Here is a 17,710-nt window from a genome sequence, read left to right as displayed (position 1 = left end):
ACGCCCATAGACCAGCCTACCCCCACTCTCCCTCCATGCCCCGCCCCTCCATTACCGCACCATTACAACACCAGGAGTAGAAATGGTGACAAGACAGGCGCTGCCGGAACAGACAGATCCATCTAGTATTAACTGAACAAGTAAGTCATTTTACAGTTAAGAGGTGTTAATTTAATACATTTTATCACAACGCGTGCTCAAACAATTTTTAATTCAAAATTATTTTCTACTTCATTACAGATATTCTTAAGATCCCTCCCAAAGACCAAGCAACACATCAACGGGAACAATTTTCACACAAGACTGTATCAAGTGTCTAGGATGTCTCTTCCCAATTAAGCAGCAGCCTAAAACTATGAAACAGCTAAATATTGTACTCTTGTCAATTCCTTGACGTTACATGAGACCCAAAGTCAAGACGCTAACAGTTTCATTCACAACGTTTTTGACCAGTCTACCTACAACAATCGGCTTTTGAATCTCCACTTGTACACGACAACACATTTAAATATTAGTTACGTCAAGAACATGAAAATGAAAATCGTGGGTCAAACAAGCTCCAGTTTTAATATCACCCCTTCTCAAGAAAAAGAAGATCCGTTTCATTTTATTTTTAGTTTTGAACATTTTAAGTTAACCAGAACTGCCAAGTTAAAACACATTCAATTTAAATTTATATTTTCAATCTTGACCAACCTACAATCAGTTCAAATCTCCACTTATTGTTGACGACACATCCTGTCACCAGACACGATACGTCAAGTACTTAATATGATATAGGGGTCACATAAACCCCGATTTGCAATCCTCTTCACCGAAAAGAAGATCCATTTTAGTTTTGGACATTTTCCATATTAAATAGATTAGGACCAAAAAAACTTTACTGTATTGACTTATGTTTGTATATATTGTATATAATGTATATTGTAACAGGAACGCCCGTACTTCAGTTTATCGGAGAGCATGAGGAACGACAAGGCGTGTACGGCCCATGCTAAGAGAGTAAGAGAGAAGGGTAGTGAAAGAAAAATTCATGATTAAGTGGATCCTTTAGTTTATTCAATAAATAGGCAAATAATTATGTCACCTTTTATAGCTGAATTGTAGATTTGTCCCTGAGGGCGTAAAGAGGACGTTGTCCCGCGGCGGCTGCGTCGTCTTGCGGTCGGCGTCGGCGTTGTCTTCCGTCGTTGGTGTTTGTATTAGTGTTGATGACTCGAACCAGAGGCAGGAACGGGGAAATGTGGAGCTTCCACATTTGACGTCATGGGGTACTGGTGTGACACTTCCCTATGGCGAAGCACGCCGAAATAGTTCCCACAGTAGCAAGGATAAAGTTAGAGTCACAGTTCGTATTGGGAATAATACGCAAATGAAACAATCTAGAACCTTCCGAGGTGCGGTGATCAAGCACTTCATAAAGAAAATTAAATTTATCGAGTACAGTCTCTGCACTGTACTCCACCAGCATAATACATTTGTTGAAATAAATGACAGTCCAAATTCCCGTGCGTCGTGATTTTCAGATTAACACTGGCACTTAAGATCATAATGCAACACAGTTCAACGGATAGACATAGTCTTTAAATGAAATTGGGGCTGGCTAGAAATACTACCGCTGCTTTCACACAGTCTTTGAACGAAATTAATGCTGGCACAGTTAATGCAAGAACACAGTCTTTAAATGAAAAAAAGCTGACACAATTAATGCGAGAACACAGTTTTTAAACGAATTCAAAGCTGGCACCGTTTATGGGAGAACACAGTCTTTAAATGAATTCAAGCTGGCGAGAACACAGTCTTTAAACGAATTCAAAGCTGGCACAATTAATGCAAGAACACAGTCTTTAAACGAATTCAAAGTTGGCACAGTTTATGTGAGAACACAGTCTTTAAACGAATTCAAAGCTGGCACAATTAATGCAAGAACACAGTCTTTAAACGAATTCAAAGCTGGCACAATTAATGCAAGAACACAGTCTTTAAACGAATTCAAAGCTGGCACAGTTTATGTGAGAACACAGTCTTTAAATGAATTCAAGCTGGCGAGAACACAGTCTTTAAACGAATTCAAAGCTGGCACAGTTTATGTGAGAACACAGTCTTTAAATGAATTCAAGCTGGCGAGAACACAGTCTTTAAATGAACTCAAAGCTAGCACAGTTTATGCGAAAACGTAGTCTTTAAATGAACTCAAAGCTGGCACAGTTTATGCGAAAACACAGTCTTTAAATGAACTCAAAGCTGGCACAGTTTATGCGAGAACACAGTCTTTAAATGAACTCAAAGCTGGCACAGTTTATGCGAGAACACAGTCTTTAAATGGACTCAAAGCTGGCACAGTTTATGCGAGAACACAGTCTTTAAATGAAATCAAGGCTGGCTAGAAACACGAACATTCTGAACTCAAATATACAGCCGGACCGAGAGACGAATTATGTCGTGACGTGCTTATTTGCACACACTCACTGAACTTACGGCTTACTGCCGACTCACTCCACTCTCTGCCTTCAGCACACTGCCGCTGCATACCGCACACTCTCTCTCTCTCTGCTTACATTCTGCCTTACCCCAGGCTGGCGACTCGCTTATATTTCGTTCATGCAGCAATGGAACACGAAGGAACCTTCTGCGTGACGTCGCTTGTCCTTGGCCGGTGTTCTGGAACGTCGCGAACTAGCTCGCAGTTCCCATTATGCCTGTGCGCTCAGCGCAAGTTTTAAAGGCTTACGGCCGGGTGTTAACGAGCTTCTCTTAATAAAAGAATGAAACGTGAATGCTCGTAGGGTGTTACCGTTTCATCTCCCCCCCTGCTCGGGAAAAAGAAAATTGCTGGGCGATTTTCTTTCGCTCATCTCCTAGTAAAGTATTTCTTGAGATTGGCTGAGTTGAAGATTCCCTCAATGTCGCCATCTGCCCTTCCTACTTCATAGGCACCATTATCTAGTGCGGTAAGTATCTTGAAGGGTCCTATGAACAAGGGACAAAATTTGGCGTAAATTCCCTGGTCAGGGTGTGAAACTGCAGGCTTGCGTATTAATACTCGGTCATCCACTTGTAAGGGTTGTCGAAACTTGTGATGTCGTAACTTCTTTTCTCGGACTTGAGCAGCATGTCGTAATTGCCGAAGTGCCTTGGTAATGCGAGCTTGTTGGCTCACTGCTGCGTCAGGTTGATCAGGCAAAACTCGATCCCAAGGTCTGTCAGGGGTGAGGCCTTTATGTACACTTAAAGGGATGTCCTGAATAGACTCATGCATGGTGGTATTGACGATCCTTTGCATAATGGGCAGAACTTCAACCCACTTCCAATGCTGTTGTCCACAATACAATCTACAGAATCTGGCAATTTCTGGCATAACCCGTTCGGCTGGGTTGGCTTCCGGGTGTCGGATGGAGTTCATGATATGCCTTATCTCAAGTTCTTCCAGTGCAACTTGGAATTCCATGGAGGTAAACTGACTTCCATGGTCTGTTAAGAGAAATTCCGGCTTGCCCATCTCGGGAATGATGTTTCGACGGATCCTGCGGAGAATGTTCCCGGTATTTGCCTTCTGAATTGGAAGCAACATAGTGTATTTAGAAAATGCATCTATGGTGACAACAATGTATCTGTTGGCACGTAACGCCTTGGGCAAAGGTCCATATAGGTCCATTGCGAAGATCTGGCCAGGTTTTTCAGGTATTAGAGGTCGTGGATATTCTCGGAGGAGCCTGTTATTGGGCTTGATCCTTTGACAAATATCACAAGTCCTAATGGTGTTACGGATGTCACGGCGTAAGTATTCCCACGTAAACCTTTCTCTAATCAGGTTTAGGACCTTGTCCGTACCGGCGTGTCCAGAAATGGAATGGCAATGCCATATAATAGCAGTCCTTATTTGAGGAGGGTCATAAATACGATCTGTTGTTCTAGCGAGGTCGACGTACTTGTGAAGTAGGCCATCATGGTAGCAAAAATTTTGAGCTATCCTAGATATACGAGGATACTCGTCGTCGTCTTGAGGGATAAATCCTTTTAAAAAACGAATCAGCTTATGGCTTAGAGGATCTCTTCCTTGAGCTTGCGCTAGATACTTTAGTCGTCGCAAGAACTCTTCATCTTCAACATTCATGACTTCAATCGCATGGATCGAAACCTCATCTGTCGGATTCCGACTTAATGCGTCGGCTAGGATATTTTTCCTTCCGGGCCTGTGAACAACAGTGATATCAAATTGCTGTATAAACAGCGCCCATCGGGTTATCCGTTCGCTTGTAATGTCTGACTTGAGAATAAATGTCAGTGCTTGATGATCTGTGCAAATAATCACCGGATATCCAAAGATTATTTTCTTCCAGTAAATGAGAGAATGTACTACGGCAAGGGCTTCTAACTCTGTTATCGTATAAGCCTTTTCATGGGGTCTCAACTTGCGGCTCATGAACGAGAGAAAGATGCGGACTTCAGGTTCCCTTGGATCAATTTGGAAAAGAGCTGCACCGATCCCTATGCGACTGGCGTCACATTCAATATAAAAGGGTAGCTCGTAATTAGGATAGGCCAGTTGAACATTGTCTTTCAACATCTGTTTTGTCGCCACAAATGCTTTATCGCAGACATCAGTCCACTTCCACCTGTTGTTCTTCCTCAATAACTGCTGCAGGGGTGCTACCGTTTCAGTAAAATTAGGGCAATGCTGCGCGAAGAACTGGCAGAGGCCTAAGAATTGCCTGATGTGTTTCATTCTTGTGGGTTTAGGAAATTCTAGAATACATTGAATCTTAGCCGGATTGGGCTTGATCCCATTCCCTCCAATAAGATGGCCTAAAAACAAAACTTCAGTTTTGAAAAACTGGCTTTTCTTGGCGTTAATTTTAAAGTTCTTGGTCTGTAATTCCTCCAACACCTTATGAACATCTCGTACATGTTGTTCCAGGGACTCGGACGCGATGATGATATCGTCCACATAAATGGTGGTGATTGCCTTTACTTCATCGGAGAGTTGTTCCTCTAAGGCTCTGATAAGAACTGCACCAGAGTTCTTAATGCCAAAAGGGAGTCTATTAAAGGCATAAGTGACATTATCAAAGATGAATCTGGTAAATTTCCGACTATCTTCATCCAATAAAATGTGAAAATATGAAGAAGCCATGTCCATAGCAGAAAATACTTTCATGTTATGAAATCTCCTAATTACATCCCGGAGAAGGGGAGGGTGGTCATATTCTAGCACAAGCCTATCGTTCAAAGCCCTCGCATCGAGGCATATGCGCAGATTACCATTTGGTTTTCTTACTATGGCCAGAGGATTAATATAAGGTGTGACGCATTTTGATATGATTCCATCATTCTCCATCTGTTTAATGATGACCCGTGCTTCTTCCAAGTACTTCATGGGTATCGGATAAGGCCGTTTCTTATAAGGTGATGTGTCAGTAACATCTAAGTGGTGCTTGAAACCCTTAATGACTCCAGGTTTCTCGGAAAATACATCTGGAAACTTCTTGAAAAGCTCTTGGATTGCCTTTATTACTTCATCATCATCGTAATCTGGGCTTTCAGCTACATTGGCGAAAAGCGTGAAGTTGTAGTGGTCCTCGTTAAACTCATCATCGATAATGGACGCCATCTGGTCCTCTACGGGTCCCACTTCCTCGGGTCGCCCCTCTTCGTGGACGCTTTCTTCGACAGGCGGAGCCTCGCTCATCTTGCCTTCTACTATGCCCACCGGGGTCTCACATTCCGGATTCTTCACGTCATTATAAGTAACCAACTGTAGCCCTACAGATTCGACGTGGAAAAATTTAATCACATTAGCGGGATAATCAATGATTCCCCCATGTTGAATGAGAAAGTCTGATCCAAGAATTAAGTCAAATTTCATTTGCGTCAAAATCAAAAATAGATGTTGGAACTTAACACCACCAATTTCTAACTCAAGAAACGCCTGGAATTTGCATTTAATAGCTTTGTCCGGAACTATGCCTTTAACCTTAACTTGAGCAACCGGCAAGATGGAGATGTAGGTCGTCTCCTGCGCCACATCTATTAATTTCTGCGAAATTAGTGAGGCCTGCGATCCTGAGTCTACTAAAGAGTGGACAATCATATTGCCTAACTAAATGATAATGATCGGTAAGCCGCGTTGTATCTGAGGCTGTCGTGGTGTTGAATCCTCATATAGTAAATCTGCATCCTCTAAATACCAATGGTTAATGAGTGCACTACATACTACCTCTCCTCCCTCCGGGTTTTCAGGCAATCTCTTTATTGCTTCGACAAAGTTTTTTTTTTGGTACCCGTAGCTCTTGGATCCATTTCCGTTCTCTCATTTCTTCTCTGCATCTCTGCCTGGTATTCCAAAGAAGCTGCTCCAGGTAAGCCCTCTTCCCTGTTCTTATTCCTTACATATTCCATAGTCTCTCTCCAACGTTTCTCTAATTCTTCCCGCTGGGAGTTCCTATTATCATTGGGTTGGTTAGCTGCCTGCCTCCATGAAGGTCCAGGTTGAAACTTAGCCCTCCCTTCGTAGGGACGATTCCTAGATCTTCTATACCGAAACGGAATATCTCGGCGAGTTTCTCTTTCTTCTCGCGGTTCTAGATTTACTTGAACCGGAGTTTTCATTTCCGTAAAGTTGGTTATAGTTTCTTTGGTTCGACCTGCTTTTGCTGCGCTCTGAGTGTGCGCAGTATCAAGTTTCCTCAGGACATCATCGAGCTGCTCCAAGTCCTGGACGTTTGCTGCCACCAATATTTCCTGAACATTTGGTGGAAATTGCAGCGTTATGACCTGAATAAGTTCTTGCTCCGGTAAAGGAGGGTCGAAAAACTGCATCTTTTTAAGCTGAGATATGAGATAATCTGAGTATCGCGAGGAATTGACGGACGTGTTATACTTTCTAGAGTATAATTGAAGTTTTATCAGGTGCTGAGCCTCAGCACTCCAAAATCGTCTAAGTAAGGCTTCCTTAAATTCTTCGTAAGTGTTAATACTGAATTTAAAAGCGGTAAACCACATTAACGCCTTGCCTTCTAACAATCGAGATGCTATTCGTAAACGACGGTCGGTCTTAACGTGATTTTCTTGAAAGAATTCTTCGAGGTTGAGGAGAAACTCCTTAGCAGTATACTCTTCCTTCCCCGAAAATTTGGCTGGTTTTTCCTCAGTTATTTTAAAAACTGTGGAAACATTCATGGATTCTCCACTAGTGTTGTGAAGGCTAGATGATGAAACCTCCTGTTCGATTTGCGATACTTTGCTGTTGAGAGCTTCTATACCTCCTTGGAGTTCAAGTTTTAGGGTTTTAATTTTCCCCTGTACGGAATTCTCAATTTCCTTGACCTCCTTTTCTATGTCGGTCTTGACTTCTGCTACGTCGCGACAGATACGAGTAATCTGCGTGTGAGCATTATCTAACTGAGTCTTAACACGTTTATCGGCCTCCTCTTGCTGACTTTTCAGAAGAGTAATTTCGTTTCCCAACTTCATGAAATTATTTTTAACAGATTCATGAAGTTTGTCTTGAATAGACGCGATTTTAGTTTGCGCAAGAGATAATTGAGCATGGGACTCTTGAAATTCTTCCTTTAAGCTTTCTACTTCTTTAAGGACCTCCTGAGAAGAAGACGGGAAAGCAAGTTTTAAGTCCTCCGCCACCTGTGATTTTATATCTTGCTTAATGGTTTCTAAGTCACGTGTTAATCTTTCATTTATTTCTGTAAACTTAGAATCCATTCTTTTGTTAGATTCTTTAAATCTTTTTTCAATTTCGGCACCTGCACTATTGAGCCTACGTTCCAAATTATTATTAACTTCTGCAAATTTTTGATCAACAGATTCTGTCAATTTTACAATGTTGGCATCATTAGCCTCCCTTAGTTGAGTGATATTACGATTAGTTACTTCATTAGCCTCCTTTAGTTGAGTGATACTACGATTAGTTACTTCATTAGACTCCCTAAGTTGACCTATACTAGCCTTAGTGGCTTCCAGGGCCGCGTTAGATTCTTTAAGTTGAGCTCCTAAAGTGTTATTAGATTCAGCAATCCTACGCCCGAGATTAGTGTTACTTTCCGTAATCCTGTCGTTTAGACTGATTTTTAAAGCCTCAATGGCAGCTAGTATATTTTCCATATTAATGTCGTTATTTTCACAGAATGCAGAAAATACAATCATTCACCTCATACGTAAAATCACCATTATTGTCCAATGGTAAAGTTCAAAATTTCACCAACACAAAATATCAAACACTTATGCATAAAATTAAATATCACCATTATTGTCCAATAGTAAAGTTCAAAATCTCACCAACACAAAATATCAAACACTTGTGCATAAAATTAAATATCACCATTATTGTCCAATGGTAAAGTTCAATGTTTCACTGACATAAATATCAAAAATTTATATGAGACTGTGCATAAATATTATGCCTGAAATGTTTTACATAACAAGAGAAAAAAAAATCACTTGTGCCATAAACTTAATCAGAGTTCTGTGCCAAAAGTTTAAAATTTCGTCAAAGTCATTGAATTGAACTTCGTAAAATGTTAACACATTCACTGAACTGGAATTAACGTACGTACTATGCACTTTTATTTGAATTGGTAAGTTAAGATATCACTGATTTCAAAGTTAATTTTTATCACTTTACTCTCTTTAATCTGGCCCCAACGTCACGGGTGCCACTATTCACTACCTTCTCTCTGTAACAGGAACGCCCGTACTTCAGTTTATCGGAGAGCATGAGGAACGACAAGGCGTGTACGGCCCATGCTAAGAGAGTAAGAGAGAAGGGTAGTGAAAGAAAAATTCATGATTAAGTGGATCCTTTAGTTTATTCAATAAATAGGCAAATAATTATGTCACCTTTTATAGCTGAATTGTAGATTTGTCCCTGAGGGCGTAAAGAGGACGTTGTCCCGCGGCGGCTGCGTCGTCTTGCGGTCGGCGTCGGCGTTGTCTTCCGTCGTTGGTGTTTGTATTAGTGTTGATGACTCGAACCAGAGGCAGGAACGGGGAAATGTGGAGCTTCCACATTTGACGTCATGGGGTACTGGTGTGACACTTCCCTATGGCGAAGCACGCCGAAATAGTTCCCACAGTAGCAAGGATAAAGTTAGAGTCACAGTTCGTATTGGGAATAATACGCAAATGAAACAATCTAGAACCTTCCGAGGTGCGGTGATCAAGCACTTCATAAAGAAAATTAAATTTATCGAGTACAGTCTCTGCACTGTACTCCACCAGCATAATACATTTGTTGAAATAAATGACAGTCCAAATTCCCGTGCGTCGTGATTTTCAGATTAACACTGGCACTTAAGATCATAATGCAACACAGTTCAACGGATAGACATAGTCTTTAAATGAAATTGGGGCTGGCTAGAAATACTACCGCTGCTTTCACACAGTCTTTGAACGAAATTAATGCTGGCACAGTTAATGCAAGAACACAGTCTTTAAATGAAAAAAAGCTGACACAATTAATGCGAGAACACAGTTTTTAAACGAATTCAAAGCTGGCACCGTTTATGGGAGAACACAGTCTTTAAATGAATTCAAGCTGGCGAGAACACAGTCTTTAAACGAATTCAAAGCTGGCACAATTAATGCAAGAACACAGTCTTTAAACGAATTCAAAGTTGGCACAGTTTATGTGAGAACACAGTCTTTAAACGAATTCAAAGCTGGCACAATTAATGCAAGAACACAGTCTTTAAACGAATTCAAAGCTGGCACAATTAATGCAAGAACACAGTCTTTAAACGAATTCAAAGCTGGCACAGTTTATGTGAGAACACAGTCTTTAAATGAATTCAAGCTGGCGAGAACACAGTCTTTAAACGAATTCAAAGCTGGCACAGTTTATGTGAGAACACAGTCTTTAAATGAATTCAAGCTGGCGAGAACACAGTCTTTAAATGAACTCAAAGCTAGCACAGTTTATGCGAAAACATAGTCTTTAAATGAACTCAAAGCTGGCACAGTTTATGCGAAAACACAGTCTTTAAATGAACTCAAAGCTGGCACAGTTTATGCGAGAACACAGTCTTTAAATGAACTCAAAGCTGGCACAGTTTATGCGAGAACACAGTCTTTAAATGGACTCAAAGCTGGCACAGTTTATGCGAGAACACAGTCTTTAAATGAAATCAAGGCTGGCTAGAAACACGAACATTCTGAACTCAAATATACAGCCGGACCGAGAGACGAATTATGTCGTGACGTGCTTATTTGCACACACTCACTGAACTTACGGCTTACTGCCGACTCACTCCACTCTCTGCCTTCAGCACACTGCCGCTGCATACCGCACACTCTCTCTCTCTCTGCTTACATTCTGCCTTACCCCAGGCTGGCGACTCGCTTATATTTCGTTCATGCAGCAATGGAACACGAAGGAACCTTCTGCGTGACGTCGCTTGTCCTTGGCCGGTGTTCTGGAACGTCGCGAACTAGCTCGCAGTTCCCATTATGCCTGTGCGCTCAGCGCAAGTTTTAAAGGCTTACGGCCGGGTGTTAGCGAGCTTCTCTTAATAAAAGAATGAAACGTGAATGCTCGTAGGGTGTTACCGTTTCAATATGTTGTATATAGTGTATATATTAGTATGTTTATATTAGTTAAAAAGGTCCCAAACCTTGACCTAAAGGTTGTTTACAGGCTGAAGATGCCCAAAATAATGGGTGAAACATGTACCTGACCAAACGAGTCTACATAAAATCATGTAGATAATAACCACATTAAACGTGGAAAGTATTGAATAGGTGGTTTTTTATTTAATTATCCTTGATATCTATGCCCAACTACAAGGATGATGTCGAGATAGAGGAGGAGACTAAGGCCAAGGAAGTAATAAAATTTACATATGATAACAATGACATTTACAATAAGATACAAAAGTTGAAAACTAGAAAAGCGGCTGGAATTGATCAGATTTCTGGGGATATACTAAAGATAATGGGTTGGGATATAGTACCATATCTGAAGTACTTATTTGATTATTGTTTGGTCGGAGGAGCTATACCAGATGAATGGAGAGTTGCTATAGTAGCCCCTGTGTATAAAGGAAAGTGTGATAGACATAAAGCTGAAAATTACAGGCCAGTAAGTTTGACATGCATTATATGTAAGCTTTGGGAAGGCATTCTTTCTGATTGTATTAGACATGTTTGTGAAATTAATAACTGGTTCGATAGAAGGCAATTCGGTTTTAGGAAAGGTTATTCCACTGAAGCTCAACTTGTAGGATTACAGCAATATATAGCAGATAACTTGGATTCTGGATGTCAAATGGACTGTACCGCGATAGACCTGTCTAAAGCATTTGATAGGATGGATCATGGGAGACTACTGGCAAAAATGAGTGCAATTGGACTAGACAAAAGAGTGACTGAATGGGTTGCTATATTTCTAGAAAATAGATCTCAGAGAATTAGAGTAGGTGAAGCTTTATCTGACCCTGTAATAATTAAGAGGGGAATTCCTCAAGGCAGTATTTTCGGACCTTTATGTTTTCTTATATATATAAATGATATGAGTAAAGGAGTGGAATCGGAGGTAAGGCTTTTTGCAGATGATGTTATTCTCTATAGAGTGATAAATAAGTTACAAGATTGTGAGCAACTGCAACGTGACCTTGAAAATGTTGTGAGATGGAGAGCAGGCAATGGTATGTTGATAAACGGGGTTAAAAGTTAGGTTGTGAGTTTCACTAATAGGAAAAGTCCTCTCAGTTTTAATTACTGCGTTTATGGGGTGAAAGTTCCTTTTGGGGATCATTGTAAGTATCTAGGTGTTAAAATAAGGAAAGATCTTCATTGGGGTAATCACATAAATGGGATTGTAAATAAAGGGTACAGATCTCTGCACATTGTTATGAGGGTGTTTAGGGGTTGTAGTAAGGATGTAAAGGAGAGTGCATGTAAGTCTCTGGTAAGACCCCAACTAGAGTATGGTTCCGGTGTATGGGACCCTCACCAGGATTACCTGATTCAAGAACTGGAAAAAATCCAAAGAAAAGCAGCTCGATTTGATCTGGGTGATTTCCGACAAAAGAGTAGCATTACAAAAATATTGCAATGTTTGGGTTGGGAAGAATTGAGAGAAAGAAGAAGAGCTGCTCAACTAAGTGGTATGTTCTGGCGTGGAATGACATTAGTAGACGAATAAGTCTGAATGGCGTTTATAAAAGTAGGAAAGATCACAATATGAAGATAAAGTTGGAATTCAAGAGGACAAACTGAGGCAAATATTCATTTATAGGAAGGGGAGTTAGGGATTGGAATAACTTACCAAGGGAGATGTTCAATAAATTTCCAATTTCTTTGAAATCATTTAGGAATAGGCTAGGAAAGCAACAGATAGGGAATCTGCCACCTGGGCGACTGCCCTAAATGCAGATCAGTATTGATTGATTGATTGATTGACTGATTGATTGATTTATTAACCCCGTTAATCACCATACCATTGCCTGCTGTCCATCTCACAACATAATCAACGTCTTTTTGCAGTTGCTCACAATCGGGTAAATTATTTATTACCCTATACAGAATAACATCATCTGCAAAAAGCCTTATCTAAGATTCCACTTCTTCACTGATATCATTTATATATCGGGTGGTCCACCAGCCCCTTGCGATCCAGTTTTATGCATCCCCTCACGTTTACTACAATTCTGAAAGACATCGGTCCCTCTCCCTAAACCGGGGTAATATAATGAGATGTGTGTTTACGGGCTAGAAGACAGCAGGAATCGTGAGTGCCACCATTAATTCACTATGGGTACCTCGAATGAACTCGTAAAACGAGTAGAGATACGCAGAACATGTACTTTAAAACAGGAGGTGCATGCAGAGACTGGGAGCACGGTACTGTATAGGCTGGGAAGTGGGTGCCGTATGTTGAGTGTCGCAGTAGCTCACATGGCAAGCAGGCGGGGAGATATGTGATAGTGGACAGTACTTGAGGTAGGAGGTTTGAATCCCACATAAGAATTCTTTTTAACAGCCAGCTGCCTGGGATGTGGTAAGGTTGCACACTTGATAGCTTCCAAGGACTGATTTGTTTATTTGACCCTGTAAAAGACCGTATGTATCGTTGCATGGAGCTCCTGGTGTAAGTGCAGATGGTTCAGGTGAAACCGGTGGGTGTGCAATATCTGTATAACAGACGCTCGGCTGATGTGGTGTTGTGAATTGCTTCGAAGGAGGAGTTTTCGCGCATTGCAAGTTGTTATTGTTCCAATGGGGCATACCTGTGGTCTATGAAGCTTGGAACACATACGACGTAGCTAACTGGCCACAGACCATCATCTCCTCAAACTCGCTCAACCTAGCACCATAATTGCCTTTAGGAATTCCCCTCTTAATTTTTACAGGGACAGATAAAGCTTCGCCTACTCTAATTCTCTGAGTTCTATTTTCTAGAAATATAGCAACCCATTCAGTCACTCTTTAGTCTAGTCCACTTGCACTCATTTTTGCCAGTAGTCTACCATGATTCACCCTATCAAATGCCTTAGGCAGATCAATCGCAATACAATCCATTTGACCTACTGAATCGAAGATATCTGCTATATCTTGCTGGAATCCTACAAGTTGAGCTTCAGTGGAATAACCTTTCCTAAACCCAAACTGCCTTCTTTCGAACCAGTTATTAATTTCACAAACATGTCTAATATATAATTAGAAAGAATGCTTTCCCAAAACTTAAATGCAATGCATGTCAAACTGACTGGCCTGTAATTTTCAGCTTTATGTCCATCACCCATTCCTTTGTACACAGGGGCTACTATAGCAATTCTCCATTTATTTGGTATAGCTCCTTCATGCAAACAATAATCAAATAAGTACTTAAGATATGGTACTATATCCCAACCCATTCTCTTTTGTATATCCCCAGAAATCTGATCAATTCCAGCCGCTTTTCTAGTTCTCAACTTTTGTATCTTATTGTAAATGCCATTGTTATCATAGGTAAATTTCAATACTTCTTTAGCATTAGTCACCTCCTGTACCTGGTCATTATCCTTGTAATAACCAACAATCTTTACATGCTGCTGACTGAATACCTCTGGTTTTTGAAGATCCTCACATACACACTCCACTTCTTTATTAATGATTCCTGGAATGTTCTTCTTGGAACCTGTTTCTGCCTTAAAGTACCTGTACATACCCTTCCATTATTCACTCAAATTTGTATGATTGCCAATTATGCTTACCATCATGTTATCCTTAGCTGAGATCATTGCTAGATTCCATTTCCTTATTAAGTTCCTTCAATTTCTCCTTACTTCCACAGCGATTTCTAAAAAAAAAAAAAACTATTTCTTTCCAATATGGACCTCCTGCTTAGTCTAGTTATTTCTTTGTTATAATAAAGTGGAACTTTACCATTCCTTACCACCTTTAAAGGTACAAACATGTTTTCACATTCCTTAACAATTGCTTTAAAGACATCCCAGAGTCGATTTACATTTTTATTTATTGTTTTCCACCAATCATAGTTACTTTCTAAAAACTCCCTCATGCCTGCTTTATCAGCCATACAGAACTGCCTTAATAGTTCTACTTTTAAGGCCTTCCTTTCTATCACATTTATTTTTAACTACGACAAAAACAGCTTCGTGATCACTAATACCATCTATTACTTTGGTTTCTCTATAGAGCTCATCTGGCTTTACAAACACCACGTCATGTATATTCTTCCCTGTAGTTGGTTTCATTACTTTCTGAACCAACTGTCCTTCCCATATTAACTTATTTACCATTTGTTGGTCATGCTTCCTGTCGTTCGCATTACCTTCCCAATTGACATTTGGTAAATAGAGATCTCCCACTACAATCGCATTCCTTTCCATGTTGTTTCCCACATAACTGATTATCTAATCAAATAATTCTGAATCAGCATCAGCGCTACCCTTTCCCGGTTTGTACACTCCAAAGACATCAAGTTGCCTAACTATCTTTAGAAATGAGCCTTACACCTAGAATTTTATATTTGTCATCTTTAACATTTTTGTAGCATAAAAATTCTTCTTTCACCAGAATGAATATTCCCCCTGCTACCATTCCTATCATATCTCTACGATACACACTCCAGTTTTGTGAGAAAATTTCTGAATCCATAGGGAACAGAAAGGATTGCAACAACTATTGAGGTATCTCATTGATTAGTAGACCAGGCAAAGTATTCACTGACATCTTAAAAAGGAGATGTTCGCCATACTGGGGGAACTAAGGAATTAAAGGTAGATTATTAAAATCAATCAAAGGCATTTATGTTGACAATTGGGCTGCAGTGAGAATTGATGGTAGAATGAGTTCTTGGATCAGGGTACTTACAGGGCTTAGACAAGGCTGTAATCTTTCACCTTTGCTGTTCATAGTTTACATGGATCATCTGTTGAAAGGTATAAAGTGGCAGGGAGGGATTCAGTTAGGTGGAAATGTTGTAAGCCTATGATGACGACTTGGTCTTAATGGCAAATTGTGCCGAAAGCCTGCAGTCTAATGTCTTGGAACTTGAAAATAGGTGCGATGAGTAGGGTGTGAACATTAGCCTTTCAAAAACTAAATTGATGTCAGTAGGTAAGAAATTCAACAGAATTGAATGTCAGATTGGTGATACAAAGCTGGAACAGGAAGATAATTTTAAGTATTTAGGTTGTGTGTTCTCCCGGAATGGTAATATAGTTTGTGAGATTGAATCAAGGTATAGTAAAGCTAATGGAGTGACCTCGCAGTTGCAATCAACAGTATTCTGTAAGAAGGAAATCAGCTCCCAGATGAAACTATCTTTATATCGGTCTGTTTTCTGACCAACTTTGCTTTACGGAGCGAAAGCTGGGTGGACTCAGGATATCTTATTCATAAGTTAGAAGTAACAGACATGAAAGTAGCGAGAATGACTGCTGGTACAAACAAGTGGGAACAATAGCAGGAGGTTACTCAGAATGAGGAGATAAAGGCTAAGTTAGGAATGAACTCAATGGATGAAACTGTACACATAAACCGGCTTCGGTGGTGGGGTCATGTGAATGCCAGCCATTAAGGATTTACATAGGTAGATCCCTTCCCTGTCCCTTCACTATTGTTATTTCATCTCGGTGTTTTCCAATTTCGTACGTTCCTCATCGCCAGATGTTTCATTCCGGGCTTGTGTCAATGTCATGCGTTACGTACACATGTTATGTGACCCTCTTAGAGTGATTCTGATGGTTACGTCAGCTTCCGCTTCAAACGCTAGCACCGTATCATGCCTGGGGAGCCATCTGGTGATGAATGTACGTACCATTTCCACTTTTATTATAAAATCTAAATTCAAAGCTCATTGTTTTAGAAGCCTTTCTCGTGGACAGTCAAGATTTTCTTCTGATGACGCAGAGCAAAGTTCTCTGCGAAACATAAAGAATTTCACCTTATTTTCTTGACACAGCGTAAGCCCAAATGCCTACCTATGTCATGTCTATATTATTATTATATTAATAACTTCACAAGAAACTAATGAGCTTAACTAGTGTTTCAGTGGTTATAGAATTTCAAACAGAAGTATCAATGAATGTGAAATCCAGGAATATATTCAAGGAAGAAAATCTAGTAACTAACGTTAAATCCCAGATGATGCAAGTACCGTCTGTACAGGCACTTACAGCCTCAGTGTCAGATCTAGATAAAGCAATTGAAGTGATAGGTGCTTTATGTTCCTTCAGAATCTTCGTTAGTGTTTGACAGGTTGGTTTGATGTCCCAGATACGAATCTGAAACGACAAACAAGAATCACCGTTTGAGAGTTGGACACTGATATTTAAAATATATATTTCAGTTGTTAAATGGAATACTCATGTATATCCATCTACATTTTTCAGTATTTTTCAGTTTGTGGGATATACAGAATCTTACAAGGGTAAGCAACATGTAGAACTCACTGTGCAATCAATCAATCAATCAATCAATCAATCAATCAATCAATCAATCAATCAATCAATCAATCAATCAATCAATCAATCAATCAATCAATCAATCAATCAATCAATCAATCAATCAATCAATCAATCAATCAATCAATCAATCAATCAATCAATCAATCAATCAATCAATCAATCAATCAATCAATCAATCAATCAATCAATCAATCAATCAATCAATCAATCAATCAATCAATCAATCAATCAATCAATCAATCAATCAATCAATCAATCAATCAATCAATCAATCAATCAATCAATCAATCAATCAATCAATCAATCAATCAATCAATCAATCAATCAATCAATCAATCAATCAATCAATCAATCAATCAATCAATCAATCAATCAATCAATCAATCAATCAATCAATCAATCAATCAATCAATCAATCAATCAATCAATCAATCAATCAATCAATCAATCAATCAATCAATCAATCAATCAATCAATCAATCAATCAATCAATCAATCAATCAATCAATCAATCAATCAATCAATCAATCAATCAATCAATCAATCAATCAATCAATCAATCAATCAATCAATCAATCAATCAATCAATCAATCAATCAATCAATCAATCAATCAATCAATCAATCAATCAATCAATCATTCAATCAATCAGTCAATCAATCAATCAATCAATCAATCAATCAATCAATCAATCAATCAATCAATCAATCAATCAATCAATCAATCAATCAATCAATCAATCTGTATTTAGGGCAGCTGTCCAGGTGGATGATTCCCTATCA

General features: G+C 39.6%; 1 protein-coding gene across 1 annotated transcript in view; it reads right to left on the bottom strand.

The window, feature by feature from the left end:
* Positions 1–17,710, bottom strand: part of LOC136866754 (cilia- and flagella-associated protein 52) — a 256,308-nt gene that overhangs the window by 40,011 nt on the left and 198,587 nt on the right. The window contains exon 10 of the mRNA XM_067143864.2: positions 16,594–16,745. Coding sequence (XP_066999965.2) covers positions 16,594–16,745 — 152 coding nt within the window. The remainder of the gene's footprint in view (positions 1–16,593; positions 16,746–17,710) is intronic.

Source organism: Anabrus simplex, chromosome 3 (assembly GCF_040414725.1).
Source record: "Anabrus simplex isolate iqAnaSimp1 chromosome 3, ASM4041472v1, whole genome shotgun sequence".
In the NCBI taxonomy this organism is placed as follows: Eukaryota; Metazoa; Arthropoda; class Insecta; order Orthoptera; family Tettigoniidae; genus Anabrus; species Anabrus simplex.
Note: the sequence above shows the minus strand (reverse complement) of the source record. Positions and strands in the feature narration are given on the sequence as shown.